Here is an 18,418-nt window from a genome sequence, read left to right on the forward strand (position 1 = left end):
CAGAATTCTCCGTGTTTCTAATCTTTTCTAGTGCACTTTATGGTTATTTGCTATTTTGTAGATTTGTAGTCTTTGTGCAGTTTTGTAAATTAATGTTTTTACCGAAACTGTGGTTGTTTTCGTGTATCTAAAATCTCACCTTATAACAGTATTTACATACGGCCGTCGAAAATAAAACAATGTGGAAGTATATGAAAAGAAGGCGCATCAGTGAAAGTGAGGACAGTGAAAATGAATCAAAATTATCAGAGCGAAGTACAAGTGAAAGAGCAAGAGAAGTGACTATTTTAAAAAATTGCCTTTATAATAACAGTTCCTAGGCCATTGGTTTTACATGGACTGGAGATGAAAATTGTCCCATTCCATTGTGCATTGTTTGCGGGGAAAAACTAACACATACAGCTATGTCCCCGGCCAAGTTAAATTGACACTTCACTACTAGTCATGGCCACTTGTCAAATAAAACAGTTGATTACTTTCAACGACTTTTGGATTCACAAGGAAAACAACGTAAAGTTCTTGAGAAGAAGATAATTATCAGTGAAAAGATTCAAGTAGCAAGCTATTTAGTAGCTGAGCAAGTTGCACAAAAAATGAAAAGTCACACTGTTGCTGAGCCTAATGATGCGTGCTTGTAAAATAATAGTGAGTACAATGATAGGCAAAGAGGCTGAAAGTGAAATTGACAAAGTTCCTGTTTCTACAAATACTGTTAGTTGGCATGTGGATGACATGTCACACAACATTGAAGATATCTTGTCTGAAATACTAAAAAATACTAACTTTGCTCTCCAAGTCATCAAGTCAACAGACATAACAAGTAAAGTTCAGCTGTTGGCATTCGTACGATTTGAAAATGAAGGTGAAATAATGGAAAATTTTTGTTGTTGTAAAGAGCTGCCAGAAATGACCAAAGGTCAAGACATTTTCAACATCTTGTGAATCCTGTGGTTTGTCATGGAGCCAGTGTATTGGAATTTGCACTGATGGTGTCCCCTCAACGATCGGCTCAATAAAAGGCTTTGTTACACTCAAAGAAAAAAACCCTGATGTCATAACGACCCACTGCTTTCTCCACCAGAAAGTTCTTGTTTCAAAAACTATTGGGGAGGATTTAAAACAAGTCCTTAATGTAGCTGTGAATGTGGTAAATTTTATAAAGCAGCGCTCTCTTAAGTCACACATGTTTGCAGAGCTGTGTGAAAATATGCAAAAAGATGATGTGACTCTCCTTCTACACACCGATGTTAGATGGCTTTCAAGAGGGAAAGTTTTAACAAGGGTATTTGAGCTGCGAGAGGATCTACTGCTTTTCTGCAACGATAATAAAACCGGTTTTTTTACTTTCTTGAAGATACAAAATGGCTGCTGACACTATCCTACTTAGCAGATATTTATCAACACTTCAACACCTTGAACACCACCATGCAGGGCCCAAAAGAAAACATTCTAACTTCCACAGACAAACTTCTTGCATTCAAGAATAAACTCAAGGTTTGGAAAAGACACCTTTCAAATGGAAATATTGAAATGTTTCTGCTTCTACTTCAGTTTCTGAGTCACACAGATTATAAAGAATTTATCCCATTAATTACCAATCATTTGGAATCAGACAGAAAAGCTTGACCAATACTTTCCTTCTTTGTCATCAGAAATGTATGACTGGGTTAGGAACTCTTTTGTTGAGTTCTCACAAAATTTACTCCGTCTGAAAGAACAACAACAACTGGCTGAACTACAGTGCGATCGAACTTTGAAGATAAAATTCAATAAAGTGCCACTTGATGTGTTTTGGATTTCAATAAGAAGAGAGTATCCTGTGATCTCAGCAAAAGCAGTGAACACCTTGCTCCAGTTTTCAACTTCTTACCTTTGTGAACAAGCTTTCTCTCTTACTAACATTAAAAGCAAAGAAAGAAATCGTCTGCTGTCTGTCGAGGAAGAACTGTGAGTGTGTTTGTCAAAAAAATTCGGCCAAGAATTCAACATTTGTGCAAAAAGAAATAAGCCCAAGTGTCACACTGAAAGAAAACTTTATATTGACTTTGGATGCTCCAGTTTTTTTTTTTTTTTTTTTTTTTTTTAAACAATGTAAGTTGACATATGTAACAGCTCTTTACAAATAAATTTTCTTGACAATAATTTAGCAATAATTGAATTGCGCTCCCCACTGTCAACCTTTTCTGGCTAAGCAGACGTTTTCATAAGTAGGGGTTTCTCAGGATATGAAAAATTATTTAAGGGGTTCCTCCATGGGGGGGAAAAGGTTAGGAATATCAGCTCTAGACTTTGCCTACATAGAATAATAGAATAATAGGACTGGAAGGGACCTCAAGAGGTCATCGAGTCCAGCCCCCCCCCCCCCCCCCCCCGCCCTCAAGGCAGGACCAAGCTCCGTCTACACCATCCCTGACAGATGTCTATCTAACCTGTTCTTAAATATCTCCAGAGAGGGAGATTCTACCACCTCCCTTGGCAATTTATTCCAATATTTGACCACCCTGACAGTTAGGAATTTTTCCTAATGTCCAATCTAAACCTCTCCTGCTGCACTTTAAGCCCATTACTCCTTGTCCTGTCCTCAGTAATCAAGAGGAACAAATTTTCTCCTTCCTCCTTGTGACACCCTTTTAGATATTTGAAAACCGCTATCATGTCCCCCCTTCATCTTCTTTTTTCCAAACTAAACAAGCCCGGTTCATGAAGCCTGGCTTCATAGGTCATGTTCTCTAGACCTTTAATCATTCTTGTCGCTCTTCTCTGTACCCTTTCCAATTTCTCCACATCTTTCTTGAAATGTGGCACCCAGAACTGGACACAGTACTCCAGCTGAGGCCTAACTAGTACAGAGTAGAGCGGCAGAATGACTTCACGAGTTTTGCTTACAACACACCTGTTGATACAACCTAGAATCATGTTTGCTTTTTTTGCAACAGCATCACACTGACGACTCATATTCAACTTGTGGTCCACTATGACCCCTACATCCCTTTCCGCAATGCTCCTTCCTAGACAGTCGCTTCCCATCTTGTATGTATGGAACTGATTGTTCCTTCCTAAGTGGAGCACTTTGCATTTCTCTTTATTAAATCTCATCCTGTTTACCTCTGACCATTTCTCTAACTTGCTAAGGTCATTTTGAATTATGTCCCTATCCTCCAAAGAAGTTGCAACCCCACCCAGTTTGGTATCATCTGCAAACTTAATAAGCGTACTCTCTATCCCAATATCTACATCATTGATGAAGATATTGAACAGTACGGGTCCCAAAAAAGACCCTTGCGGAACTCCACTTGTTATCCCTTTCCAGCAGGATTTAGCACCGTTAACAACAACTCTCTAACTACGGTTATCCAGCCAATTATGCACCCACCTTATCGTGGCCCTATCTAAGTTATATTTGCCTAGTTTATCAATAAGAATATCATGCGAGACCGTATCAAATGCCTTACTAAAGTCTAGGTGTATGACATCCACCGCTTCTCCCTTATCCACAAGGCTCGTTAGCCTATCAAAGAAAGCTATCATATTAGTTTGGCATGACTTGTTCTTCACAAGCCATGCTGGCTATTCCCTATCACTTTATTACCTTCCAAGTGTTTGCATAAGATTTCCTTAATTACCTGCTCCATTATCTTCCCTGGGACAGACCTTAAACTGACCGGTCTGTAGTTTCCTGGGTTGTTCTTATTCCCCTTTTTATAGATGGGCACAATATTTGCCCTTTTCCAGTCTTCTGGAATCTCCCCTGTCTGCCATGATTTTTCAAAAATCATAGCTAAAGGCTCAGATACCTCCTCTATCAGCTCCTTGAGTATCCTGGGATGCATTTCATCAGGACCTGGTGACTTTCTGACATCTAACTTTCCTAAGTGATTTTTAACTTGTTCTTTGTGTATCCTATCTTCTAAACTTACCCTCTCTCTGCTTGTATTCACTACGTTAGGCACACCTCCAGACTTCTCGGTGAAGACCGAAACAAAGAAGTCATTGAGCATCTCCGCCATTTCCAAGTTTCCTGTTACTGCTTCTCCCTCCTCACTAAGCAGTGGGCCTACCCTGTCCTTGGTCTTCCTCTTGCTTTTAATGTATTTATAAAAGGTCGTCTTGTTTCCCTTTATGCCTGTAGCTAGTTTGATCTCATTTTGTGCTTTTGCCTTTCTAATCTTGCCTCTGCATTCCCGTGTTGCTTGCCTATATTCATCCTTTGTTAGTTGTCCTAGTTTCCATTTTTTATATGACTCCTTTTTTATTTTGAGATCATGCAAGATCTCCTTGTTAAGCCAAGCTGGTCTTTTGCCATATTTTCTATCTTTCCTACACAGCGGAATTGTTTGCTTTTGGGCCCTTAACAACGTCCCTTTGAAATACTTCCAACTCTCCTCAGTTGTTTTTCCCTTCAGTCTTGCTTCCCATGGGACCTTACCTACATCTTTCATGACTTATGCCGGCAGCCATGTTTGTTATCTGGCATACCAGACTCTACATGAGGTCCCACCAGGTGTGACTCTGAACTGTATTCAAACCCCTCAAACAGATGATACTAAATTGTTCAAGATAGTTAAGAGCAAAGGGTATGTCTACACAACCCCGCTAGTGCAAACTAGCGGGGTAATGTATGCATACTGAACGTGCAAATGAAGCCCGGGATTTGAATTTCCCGGGCTTTATTTGCATAAGCCGGCCGGCGCCATTTTTAAATGCCGGCTTGTTCGAACCCCATGCCGCGCGGCTACACGCGGCATGGGCTAGATAGTTCGGACTAGCTAGCCATTCTGAACTATCTGTACACCTCGTTCCACGAGATGTAGAAGGACCCCAACATCCTTGTGAAACTATTCAGAATGTCCTGTGGTAGACCTGTTTTTGATTTGTTACTCTACCAAATGTCCACATTATTGCTCCCATGCAGGTCTCAGTCGTCACTCCCTAGGGGATGCTTTCAGTATAAAATGTGATGCACCTCTACTATATGCCCTCCCAATGATTCCACAGAGTCCTGGAAAATACCAAACAACAAAGCCAGGGTGATCTTGATAGCCCCAACTTATCCCAGGCAAACCTGATTCCCTTGCCTCGTTAGCATGGTCACCAAACCATTATGGTCCTTCCCTCTGATATCTCACGTTCACACACAGGATGCAGGCCGGATTTGTCATGTGAATATTCAGATAATTTGGCTCAGGTCATGGTTCGTCTCTAGTTTGCACTCTTGAAGTTGGACTTGAGTAGAGCATAATGAGATTCTACTCAGTAAACATATACACATAAGTGGCAGGTATCTGTACATAGTGCCATACCTGTCTGGCTTCTCCATGAGCATGTCCACACTCCCTACCATCCTTAACTGCGTGCTCTCATTAAAGTACTCAGGCTATTCCCTGAGCTCTTTGAGTCACCTCATCGCAATAAGCACCTTCCCCAACACTGTTGATGGGTTTTCTGTATTAACCCACCCACTCCCCAGGATCTTCTTCAGAGGAATACAGAACGCCTCCGCCATCATACTACCTATTCTGATGTTGGGACCTCAACCTAATCTCAGTGTTCCCATTGGCAAATCCTTCAAGACCATGGCCATTTGCCTGCTATTACATTTGTCCATGAACTTTTTAGTGGCAATTACTTCAGTTAGAGTGGGAGAATTGGGATCCCTAATTGTACATAACATTTTTTAAAGGACAAGTTAGTACTCTGTTCATATGCAAAATTCATAACACAAGTGCCTTCATCTTTCCACTTCTACCTATCCATATAATTTCCTATATTCTACCCTAAATCACATGCTGACAGAGAAGCAGCCCTGCATACATGGGATGTCTCTAGAACTCTTGCTTTCTATATAGACCGAATGAGGCCATTTCAGAAATCCTTCACATCACAGTGGCTATCCAAATGGATTTTGGAACGTATCTTGCTCTGGTACCACAAAAGTAACTTGAATCCCCCAATAGCCCTGTGCACACACTCAAACAGGGTTAAAGCCGCATCAGTTGCTTTCCTGAAGGATGTGGCACTGTATGTGAAAGAGAATGCAGAATCAAATGAAATAAAAATATTAAATGAATCAACATGTTCAATAGACTCGCTCTGGATAATAATTCCATGCTCCCACAATAAGAAATTAGTGGTAGGGATATATTATCGACCACCTGACCAGGACAGCGATACTGACATTGAAATGCTGAGGGAGATTAGAGAGGCTACCAAAATAAAGAACTCTATAATAATGGGGAATTTTAATTATCCCCATATTGACTAGATACATGTCACCCCAGGAAGAGAAGCAGAGAGAAAATTTCTCAATGGCATAAATGACTGTTTCTTGGAGCAGCTGGTACAGGAACCCACAAGGGGAGAGGAAATTCTCGATTTAGTCCTGAGTGGAGCGCAGCATAGGTCCAGGAGATAACCGTTGCAGGACCGCTTGGGAATAGTGACCATAATATAATAACATTTAACATTCCTGTGGTGGGAAGAACAACTCAGCAGTCCAGCACTCTGGCATTTAATTTCAAAAAGGGGAATTACACAAAAATGAGGAGGTTAGTTAAACAGAAATTAAAAAGCACAGTGACTAGAGCCAAATCTCTGCAAGCTGCATGGAAACTTTTTGAAGACACCATAATAGAGGCCCAACTTAAATGTATACCCCAAATTAAAAAACATAGCAAGAGACCTAAAAAAGAGTCACCGTGGCTTAACCACCATGTAAAAGAAGCAGTGAGGGACAAAAAGGCATCTTTTAAGAAGTGAGATAAATAGAAAGGAACATAAACACTGTCAAATCAAGTGTAAAAATGTAATAAGAAAAGGAAAAAAAAATGTGAGGAACAGTTAGCCAAAAACTCAAAAAGAAATAGCAAAATGTTTTTTAGTGCATTAGAAGCAGGAAGCCTGCTAAAAAATCAGTGGGTCTCCTAGACTATCAAGATATAAAAGGAGCAATCAAGGATGATAAAGCCATTGTGGAGAAACTAAATGATTTCTTCGCTTTAGTCTTTACGGCTGAGGATGTTAGGGAGATTCCCAAATCTGCACCATCCTTTGTGGGTGATGAATCTGAGGAACTGTCCCAGATTGAAGTGTCATTAGAGGAGAATTTGGAACAAATAGAAAAACTTAATGTCAACAAATCTCCGGGCATTCATCCAAGGGTTCTAAAAGAATCCAAATGGGAAATTGCTGAACTATTCACTACGGTTTGTAACCTATCCTTTAAATCGGCTTCCGTACCTAATGACTAGAAGGTAGCTAACGTGACACCAATATTTAAATATTGGCGATCTAGAGGCGATCCTGGGAATTACAGACCGGTAAATCTAACTTCAGTATCGGGCAAATGAGTCGAAATAATAGTAAAGAATAAAATTGTGAGGCACGTTGAAGAACATAATTTGTTGGACAAAAGTCAACATGGTTTCTGTAAAGGGAAATCCTGTCTTACTAATCTATTAGAGTTCTTTGAAGGGGTTAACAAACATGCAGACAAGGGGATCCAGTAGATATAGTATACTTAGATTTTCAGAAAGCCTTTGACAAGGTCCCTCACCAAAGGCTCTTGTGCAGATTACATTGCCGTGGGATAAGAGGGAAGGTCCTTTCATGGATTGAGAACTGGTTAAAAACAGGAACAAAGGGTAGGAATAAATGGTAAATTTTCAGAATGGAGAGGGGTAACTAGTGGTGTCCCCCAAGGGTCAGTCCTGGGACCAATTCTGTTCAACTTATTCATAAATGATCTGGAGAAAGGGGTAAGCAGTGAGGTGGTAAAGTTTCCAGATGATATCAAACTGTTTAGGATAGTCAAGACAGAAGCAGACTGTGAGGGACTCCAAAAAGGTCTCACCAAACTGAGTGATTGGGAAACAAAATAGCAAATAAAATTTAATGTGGATAAGTGTAAAGTAATGCACATCGGGAAAAATAACCCCAACTATACGTACAGTATGATGGGTCTAATTTGGCTATGACAAATCAGGAAAGAGATCTTGGAGTTATCGTGGAGAGTTCTCTGAAAACTTCCACGCAGTGTGCAGCGATGGTCAAAAAGGCAAAAAGGATGCTAGGAATTATTAAGAAAGGGATAGAAAATAAGACCCAGAATATCTTACTGCCCCTGTATGAAACTATGGTACGCCCACATCTTGAATACTGTGTACAGATGTGGTCTCCTCACCTCAAAGATATTTTGGCCTTGGAAATGGTTCAGAAAAGGGCAACTAAAATGATTAGGGGTTTGGAACGGGTCCCATATGAAGAGAGGTTAAAGCGACTGGCACTTTTCAGTTTAGAAAAGAGGAGACTGAGGGGGGATATGATAGAGGTATATAAAATCATGAGTGGTGTGGAGAGGGTGAATCAAGAAAAGTTATTTATTAGTTCCCATAATAGAAGAACTAGAGGACACCAAATGAAGTTAATGGGTAGCAGGTTTAAAACTAATAAAAGAAAGTTCTTCTTCACACAGCGTGTAGTCAACCTGTGGAACTCCTTGCCAGGGCAGGCTGTGAAGGCTAGAACTAGAACAGAGTTTAAAGAGAAGCTAATTCCATGAAGGTTAGGTTCATAAAAGGCTATTAGTCAGGGGACAGAAATGGTGTCCCTGGCCTCTGATTGTCAGAGGCTGGATTGGGATGGCAGGAGACAAATCGCTTTATCACCCTCTCTGGGGCACCAGGTGTTGGCCACTGTCGGCAGACAGGCTACTCGGTTAGATGGCCCTTTGGTCTCACCCAGTACGACCGTTCTTAGGTTCCCTATAATTGACATTTGCAAAGCAACTACTTGGGCATCTGCCCATATGTGCACTAAGCATTGTGCGTTGGAATCCCATTCTGCTTCCCGTGCACGCTTCGGCGAAACTGAGCTATCTAAAGTACACTCATGCTCTTAAGTCCCCTACTCCTGGGAGAGGCACGGTTCTATAGTCACACACAAAGTGGAGCACTCACAGAGACGCTCCTTGAACAAGGGAAGGATATTCACCTGTGTAGTAATGTGAGATTCTTCAAGATGGTTCGCCCTGTAGGTATTCCACTAATGACCCTCATCCCCTCTGGTTTGAAGTCTTTTTTATCTTCTGAGACAAAGAAGGAACTGAGGAGACAGTTGACTGTATGTGGAGATTGCCGCTCCAAACAGCATGAGCCAGCTGCCCTTCATGTGCAGCCTACCCAAGGCATTGCTACCACAAATTTTTAACTAGAGGCTCAGAGGTGCTCAGACACCTAAACTGGAGCTCGCACAGGGTCAGCCATCTCAAAGAACCTCAGTTACTGTACAGGTGAGTAACCTCTTCTGTGTCTTTGAATATTCCATTATATATTCCTCTTCAGTTTGGTTGGAGCTATCATCTAGTAGTGGTCCCACAGCTCTTGGGTGGTTGGGACTCTGGAGCCTCCCCTCTCATCTGAATTGGGGCTTGAGTTCTCATCTCCTGTTTTTCATGATCTGTCTGTGAGTTGTGTTTGAAAATAACCATGACAAAATCAGAACCCTACTCATCACAAGAGGTAGTTCTTCTTTGAGGAGTTTCCCTGTGCGTGGTTAGGTGTCTTTGTGCCTCTGTGACCCAAATCAGAGAATTGCAGTAGCAGTGCCCTTTGTATGCTGCACATGCAGGCAGCTGGCATGCCCGTGTAGAGCCACTAGCCTGCATGCGCAGCCAACAATGCCTTTAGTTCCTTCTCAACCACCAATGGCCTTGGTCAGAACTTAGCAGTCACCCTCATACTTCATATTGAGATCTTTTGTTACCAATATCTCTTAAATTTCTTTTTTTAATCATTTATTTGGTTGGTTCAGCCAGTTTTTTTCTCTTCTCTTTAAGAAAAAAAAACACAAAACTTTTCATTGCCATGTTTTCAGTTTGTTTCCCTCTCTGGGATATACCTGGCTCAGCAGGAATTAAATGCTGCATTACTTGCAGACTTGCAACACCTATTTCAGACAAACACACTCTGTATGTCTGCTCCTTAGGTGAGGGCACCAGCAAGGCTACATGAGTCTGCACCGGCAACCTCAACAGTACTACCTGCTGTATCAGTGCACCATGGCAAACACTTTACACCTTCGGAACAGATGCTTTTGACCTTCCTAGTACTGCTGCTGACCTTCACCAGCCATGCTTATCTTTCAGTAGCTTCAACACCACAATACAACTCTTTGGTGCCAATGGCACCCTGACAGTACCCCAGTTGAGCCTTTCTACTGCTCCAGCAGGATCAAGCCTTCCACTATCACATGAGGAGGAGGAAATATCTTGAGTCGTACACACACCTAGACCAGTGCAGCAATCTGCACAGTGATGGCCCCCCAAGAGCTATTTCCACCAATGCCAGTATCACCTAATTGGTCCTATGGGCTGGTCAGCAGCCAGCCCTCTCACATAGATCACTGGGTATTTTTGGCAGAGAGATCAAGTATGTGTGTCCATCTAACCATCCCAGAGTGCCCAAATCTGACTTTACACCACTGCAAGATACATCAAGCAGACCTCAAATCACAACACTGGTATTGTCTGATTAATTACCATAGGCATAGACTGTGCCCTACCAATCTAGAAAATCCTGATACCGAGCAGGAAATAACCAGAAAGACTTACTTATCAAAATAGGATCGAATCTCAATATGGACATCCAAACGGGGCCAGAGCCAGTGCAGGCATCTGTACTGAAGATCCTCAACTATTTCTTATATTTGAAGAGCTTTTGAGGTACAAAGCTTGTGTGTCTTGCCAAGAGAAGTTGGTGTAGTAAGAGATTGCCTCCCCCACCTTGTGTCTCTAATATGCTGGGTCTGACACAGCTACAACACTGCATGTAGTAGACTGATACTCCCATCAAGCCTTGCTTCATTGAAATTAGAAGGCTTGATAAGTTCTTCTGCTGAAATCTAATTTGGTTTGTTAGTGGATTGATCTACTTATGCAGAGCCCTATTCCTGTATGCCTCTGAAGATTCACTGAAGATTAGCTTTTTTCTCAATGATCTAAGGAGAAGCACTTTAGAAAAACTTTCCGTTGATATCAGGAGGAGAGTATGTGCCCCCCTCTCCCTCCTTTGTATCCTATCCCATAACAGGGCAGCAAAACAAATACATTCTACATCCAGCAGTTGGTTAAAGTGGAGCTAAAATTTCAGGCATTTGGCAGTGGTTGATGTATACATTTCCTGTCAAATATTAAAAAAAAAATTATTAAAACACAGAATTTAGCAACCCACAAAATTTAGACTTCGGGTTAAGAATCCAAAGTTTGAAGATGTAACCACAACTCTGAACTAGCTTTCTAATGCTTTTTTATTTAACTATCAATATTGTTGAAAGGTAACATACATTATAGGCATTTGTTAGTAGTGTAAACTTTTACTTCAGTTTAACAACAAATTTATGTGGCATCTTGGTGAAAGGGAAAACTTTTTATTCAGTCCAATAACCAATTGTTTTTCCCATCTAGTTTAAACTTATCATATATATTTTTAAACCAAACATTTTATTATTGGAGGCAAAAGAAAAAGGCTTTCCAGCCTCTATTTAGAACAGTGGTATCCAACCTTTTGAAGCACAAGATCACTTTCGGAATTTGTCAGTTCAGGATCTGCCTCAAACCCAAATACCTTGCCCCATTTCCTTCCCTTCCCCTTCTCCAAGGCCGCATGCTGCTTATTCTGTGGAGATGGGGTACATGGATTGGAGGAAGAGGAAACCCTAACATCTCAGCAACCCTGTCCTCAGTCTCCCCCACCATGCACAGCAAGAAGAAAGCTCCCGGTAGGCAGCTCCCAAGCAGCATGGTGGGAGTGGGGAGCGGGGTAGCTGAAGTACTGGCACTTCATAACCTCCCAACCAAACCAGTCAGGATCACCTCTCAGACACTAAAGGATCTACCAGTAAATCCTGATCTACTAGTTGGTGACCACTGATTTAGAGCCTCTGAATTAATCTTAAAGGTAATATCTGTTTTATAACTAAAGCAGTTTATTTTAACCCACTTACCTGACACCTAAGTATGTATCATACCTCTTGTTTTGAAGAGATTATCAAGTGTTATTTGTTCTGTGACTAACTTATTCTGAACATGTCTAGATAAAGCAGAGAGCTGATCAGAATAAAAATTTTTTAAAGTAGCCCTGGGCAACCCCGGAAGGGGTGGGGCTGAAACGGGAAGTTGGGGGGGGAGAGGCTAAATGGGAAGGGGTAGGGCTTTCCCACCCCCACCCCTGATTGGTCTGGGGGTGGGGGAGTCCCTGTGCCCCCTTCCCACTAGGCACCCATGCCCTGGCCAATCAGGATGGGAGATCACGGGAAGCCTCCTCCAGCCCTACAAGGAGCACGTGGCACTTTGAAGTGCTGTGGGGTCATCTCAGGGCAGGGGCAGGGCGAAAGAAGCTTCATGTAGCTCCCCTGCCCCCCCCAGGCCCTGATTGGCCTAGGGCGGGGGGAGTGCATGAAGCCTCCTCCACTCCCCCCCCCCCCCCCTCCCTGCGAGCAGCGGGCGACGCTTCAAAGCACTATTTGCTCCTGGCAAAGGGGAGGAGGCTTCGTGCACTCCCCAGGCCCTAATTTGTCTGGGGGCAGGGGAGTAGTAGGGCCTCCATGGCCTGGATCCCTCTGCTTGGCGGGCCGGATCCGGCCCACGGAGGCCCTTTTGCTCACCCCTGGTATAGAACTTAGGTCTTTGGCGTCCCAGTTCAGTGTCTTGAGCATAAGGTCAACATTCCTCTTCCCGACATAAATGGTTAACACAATGATCATTCTACTCTGCCTGCCTCTGTGAGTTCAGTTTGAAATCACATACCAATTGGAATCATTCCTTTTACAAAAAGCTTTCTAAATTATCTTATTGAGAAACGTCAAAACACACTGGGTATGTCTACACTACAAAGTTAATTCGAACTAACGGACATTAGTTCTAATTAACTTTGATAGGCGCCACACTAGCGCTCCACTAGTTCGAACTTAATTTGAACTAGCGGAGCGCTTAGTTCGAACTAGGTAAACCTCATTGTACGAGGACTAAGCCTAGTTCGAACTTACTAAATTGCTACTAAACGCTAATTCGAACTAGTTTTTTAGTCTGGATGCGTTAGTTCGAATAGCTTAGTTTGAATTATCTAATTCGAACTAAGTTAGTTCGAATTAGCGCTGTAGTGTAGACATACCTAATCAGATTTTAGAATGAAAATTGGACAAGCTTTATCTGTCATTGCACTGTATACGGCAGTTTACTTAAGGATTTCAAAGTATGAAAGTAATAGAAAATGCTAAAACCAAAATTAACTTTGTAACTTGTATAACCTTATTGTTAAATTTACAGGACAGAAAAAGAGTTTTCGTCAGTATCATGTACAGTTTTTTGGTGATGCTCCAGAACGAGCTTGGATATTTGAGAAGAGCCTTGTGTCATTTAAAGGAGAAGAACAGTTTGAACAATTATGCCAGGAAAGTGCAAAACAAGCCCTCACTAAAGCTGAGAAAATAAAGGTAAAAGATGAGAAAACAATACTTTGTTGAAGTTTTTCTTACATTGTTATAGAAACATGTCATCTGATACTGAACCACTGGAAAAACACACTCCAGAAAACTTTCATGATTGTTTGCTTTACAGAATTTTATAGGTTTTTTTTTTTTAAACAGACTACGTGGCAGCTCAGTCAGTTTGCATTACTTTTTGCAAATTAGCACTGCATTTCATGTCACTGATTCATGCATAGAAAGACTTATTTAGTAGTTCTTCCTTTATATCGGGGCCATTCATACAAATGCCATTGGAATCTTTGGAAAAGACTGTGCTTAATCTTCTTATAATCAGTTTTAATTTGTATTGGTGTTTTATAGTAATAAAAGTAAATGTCCCACTCTGGCTTATATTTTTCTTGCAGATGTTAAAGCCTGTTTCTGGAAAACTGCGGCCTCAGTGGGAGATGGGCATTAAGCAAGCCAGCGAAGCACTAGGCATGGCAGTGGAAGAACGGAAAGCCAAGTTCACTTTTATCTACATTAGGGACAGACCTCATCTTAATCCTCGAGTGGCAAAGGAGGCTGGTATTGCTGTGGAACCATTAGAGGAAATAGATGAGTCCTCTTACTCGAACCAAGAAACCACTCAAAGTCTGAAATTGATGAAGGAATCTGGCATTCCTAGCAAGAGGAGGAGGAGGACATCAAAACTGCCTTCAACTGATACAAAAGAAAGTGATCAGTTAGGGACTAAGACTACTACCCTACAAAAGGCATATGAACAAGGAGAAACCAAAAGAGGGACAGGTTCTCCCATCAATAGAAAGAAAGCTGCAGCATCTACTCCACGAAGCAGAAAGGGTGATGCGGTATCTCAGTTTTTGGTCTTTTGTCAGAAGCACAGAGATGAGGTTAGTGTTTTGTTGCACTAATAAATGTCTCCTCCTTCTGTTAACTTACATAACATCTGAAAAGTGAAGTATTTATTTTTTTGTTATGATGACATCCAAAACCTACAATAGGTTCTACATATATTTAAATAAAACAATTCCTGTCTCAAAGAGTTTATAGTCTTAAACACACAAAGAAAAAGTAGAGGTTGGATCTCCCTGGTTCAGCACCCTTGGGACCTGACCAATCCCACATGAGGGATTTTGCCAGGCCAGCGGAGGTCATTTCTGGCTCCCTTTCCACTGATCCTTCCTCCCCCCATCCCAACCCCTGGCCTGGCTCTCCACCATCTGCCGGCCCTGCTGCCCTGGAAACCCTACTGAGCAGTCATGTGCTGCCATGACTCCGGGACTGGTCGGACAGCCTAGTGTCAGTTTGTAGGCAGCCCACTACCCTGTTGTCCCTGCAGGAGTCCCTGCTTCTGGTCCTCCATTGGGATTCTCTGGTCCTGCAACATCTCTGCTGGACCACAGATGTTGCCAGACCAGAGAGTCCTGGTTTAGAATGTTTTAGCTCATAGTGGTGAGGCTAAAGAAGCAATAGAACATATAATAAAGTGATTGTCACAGTATAGCTTGCTAGTGCCATTTTTTGTTAATTTATGTAGAGCAAAAATATTTATCCCTAATGACCTTTTAATAGTCACTAGTTTCTCTTGACATTTATTTTTAACACACAAACTTATGTTCCCAAGTACCATTTTGGTTTTCTGTTTCTCCTTATGGCTTTACCTACCTATTCCCTGTAGGTAAATGGGTTTCTTCATCTCTAATTGTTCCCTTATGTTTCAATTCCCCAAATGTGCTCTGATCCTAGGAGGGAAGGTAAAGTTGCAGTCTTTTAAAAACAAAAAAATCCCACACCCGAACAGTTGTCCTAAATCTATGGAGATCTGTAATTATATGGGTTGTAATGGACTGTGAACAAGCCCTCCTGACCCTGTCAAGAGTAAGGATGATATTGCATTTAAATGATAGTCTTGCTCGGCATCCTGTAGTAAATCTGTTACAGCCAAAAAATGAGCCTAGCTCTCTTGGATCCTAAGCCATTGCCTTAAATACAGGAACATTAGTTCTCTTCCTGCAAACTGATACCTTCACCTGTTTTTTCTGTGCACTGAATGAGGCACGTTTTCTCTAGAACAAATATCTTCTCATGTAATAAACTCTTGATTATATTACCTTAACACTTTTTCAACAGTTAATATAATTTCCCAAGCTTTTAGAAGAATGAAACACAAATTACATTGTGTAGAACCACGTTGACTATGTGCAGTATGTGTTCTCACAAGACTTGAATCCAGGAATTTTATGGATCTCTGCCATTTAAGGTGAAGGAATCACTGTTATCAACAGTAGGCTTTTGTCTTCTGTAGTGTCTAGCCACTACAGAAGAACATGATATAAGTTTTCCTAATCGCTTAATCAGCTATTTGCTAGGCAGTCAGAGAATGCTTGGAATCTGAATTTCTGATTCTGGAGATGCAAGTGCTCCTGTTCTTCTAGACAGCTTAGTCAAGCACATAGATTTTAGCATTTTAATTCTGAAATTAAAAGGGGATGAGATGTGGGTCTGCCATGTTAGAGAGTTGGTTTGCATTTTCAGCTCTGCTAAAAGTCCCCTTTTGCCACCTCTGTAAAATAGCAGGTAGGCATATAGCTTTCCTCCTTCTTAGGGTTATAATATCTATAATAATTGTATTCTAATAATAAAGGCTGTAAGATAAATTAAATTGTCAGTAGCAAGTTGTTGAAGGAGCTGAGACTACAACTTGCTGCTGTAGCTTAAGATTCATCTCCTTCAAATTACCAGTAATGTCAATGAGATAGTAAAACTTGAGTAACCAGTCAGTCTGGAAGCTTGATGTGTTTGACAGCCTTCATATCCAAAAATGGCTTAATCTCATTAATGCAGTGGCAAAACGAGACTAAACTTTGCCATGAGATAACGAGCAAACATTGTGCATTAGTAGATTGAGGCATTCAGAATCTACTTCCTTGAGCAGTGACTGAAATTGATGGTGATTAAGGGCTTGAGCAAGAATCCAGTTGACAGTGTGAACCATGAGTCCCATTACATTTCCACGTTCAGTTCTGCAAGATTGCGCACAAAGTGCTTCCTGATGCACAATGCAATCAAAGTCAAAAGTAGGGATGTTAAAGACTAGTCAGCTATCTGATAAGCATTGCTGGGGACTCTTGTACATTTCAAAGCAGGCACCCACCTGCAGCCCGGTGTCAGCGGAGTTCCTGCTGGGGCTCTTGTACATTTCAAAGGAGGAATTCGGAAGTGCCTATCAAGTAGGCTAGTCAATTAACTGCATTTTAACATTCTTAGTCAAAAGCAAGTGATTCAGCTGTTCTCACAAGAGTAAGGAATCTCCTGTATTTGCTGACAATGATAGGTGCGCCATCTGTACACAAGATTATCCAGCTGTGTTTTTTCTCGTTTACAAAGTTCATCACCATTTTAAGGATCAAACAATCCCTTGTTTGATTTTTCATTAGTAATACCTCAGTCATTTCTTCGTGCACAGCATTTCCACGTATATATTGTCCCGGAATACACAATTGATTAACGTTCACATGTTGGTTGTCTTGACCAAAGCAAATGAAAAATAAGTAGCTATACTCAGATTTTGCATTTTTTCCTTGTCGATTTGATGGGCCATTTTCACAGCTCTGTCATGTACTGTTTTTGCTGATACGGCATGTCTTGAATTAGCTGCAACATTTTATCCTTGTGAAACTCTTCAAATAGTTCATGACCAATTTTTAGCATGCAACTCTTCATGTAATCCCCATCAGTGAAAGTCTTCCCCTCTCGAGTAATGTATGAGCCCAGAAAACTTGTGGAGTTTAAGATTCTACCTTTTTTTGACCATGCCCAGCAAGCTATTTTGTCCAATGTTCTTTTTTTTGCTGCAGCTCCCCGCAGGCTTTTTTTTCATGCATCACCGTCGGGATATTTTGTAGCAAATGCTGCAAGTTTTGTCATGAAATTCTTTGTTTTGTTTTGTTTTTTGTTTGAGAACAGGCTCTCACTACAAATGAGACAGTGTGTTGATTCAGACCTATCCACAACTTCATACAAGTCTGTCAACTCGCTTTGAAAATTTTAGTACTTGACCCCTTTCTTTCTCTTTGCCATTTTTGCTGCTAGAGGGTTATAGAGTTTACTATCACGTATGATGATGGAAAGTTTTCTTAACCAATTAAATAAAAAGACCCCCAATGAGTGGAGAGGATGGATGGTTGTTAAAATGAACCGTTATAGGTGAAAAAAATCACTCTGACATGAGTAATTACATGGTTTTTAAAATTTTGAATTAATTTTTTCATTTGAATTAAAATTTGTGTATTTTGGAAATGACAAAAGAGCCATGAGTTTGGGGATGTGGGAGATAAGGGGGCTCTGGGCAGGGGGTTCAGGTGTATGAAGGGCTTAGGGTTTGTGTGTGGAGCGGTGCAGGGGTGTTACGACTCTGTGGCCAGATGGGGGCTGATGTGACCCTCTACTGAAACACTTCACCCCCCCCGGACCTCCAGACCCATTGTGGGGGGGCAGGGCAGAGAGGATTGAGGTTCAAGACCTCAGGCCAGATGTACTCTTCTAGGGTTCCAGGGTTATTGGATTTTGTAGGCTCCCCTAGTCTCTAGGTTGGGGGCCAAAAATGAGGTGTTAAGTGTTCAGGACAGGGCTGCCAGTGAATGGGATAGGGATGAGAGTGTAGGATCTGGATGGGAGGTGGGGTGAAGGAGGAGGTTAAGATTACAAGATCTGGCCAAGGAGCAGGCTGCCTGGCCAGATGGCAAAGGGTCTCTGGCCAGAGAGCTGAGGGTAGCCTGTCTGGCCATGAGGTATCTGGCCAAGGGGCTGGAGGTTGGCTCTTTGTCCGGGGAAGAGTGTTAGCAAGGGGGTAGGGATCTGGGCATGGGGGGGCACTTAATTGTTTTTGCGCCATGCAGCAAGCACTGTGTATCATGCCTCTTACTGCTCCCATTCC

The 18,418-nt window shown here is 41.7% G+C and overlaps 1 protein-coding gene across 5 annotated transcripts in view; it reads left to right on the forward strand.

The window, feature by feature from the left end:
- Positions 1–18,418, forward strand: part of NSD2 (nuclear receptor binding SET domain protein 2) — a 189,292-nt gene that overhangs the window by 68,250 nt on the left and 102,624 nt on the right. For all 5 annotated transcript variants that reach the window (XM_075930890.2, XM_075930893.2, XM_075930891.2 and 2 more), the window contains 2 exons: positions 13,319–13,485; positions 13,884–14,372. In XM_075930890.2, the coding sequence (XP_075787005.1) occupies positions 13,319–13,485; positions 13,884–14,372 (656 nt within the window). The remainder of the gene's footprint in view (positions 1–13,318; positions 13,486–13,883; positions 14,373–18,418) is intronic.

Source organism: Pelodiscus sinensis, chromosome 4 (assembly GCF_052426305.1).
Source record: "Pelodiscus sinensis isolate ZL-2025 chromosome 4, ASM5242630v1, whole genome shotgun sequence".
NCBI classification, from domain to species: domain Eukaryota; kingdom Metazoa; phylum Chordata; order Testudines; family Trionychidae; genus Pelodiscus; species Pelodiscus sinensis.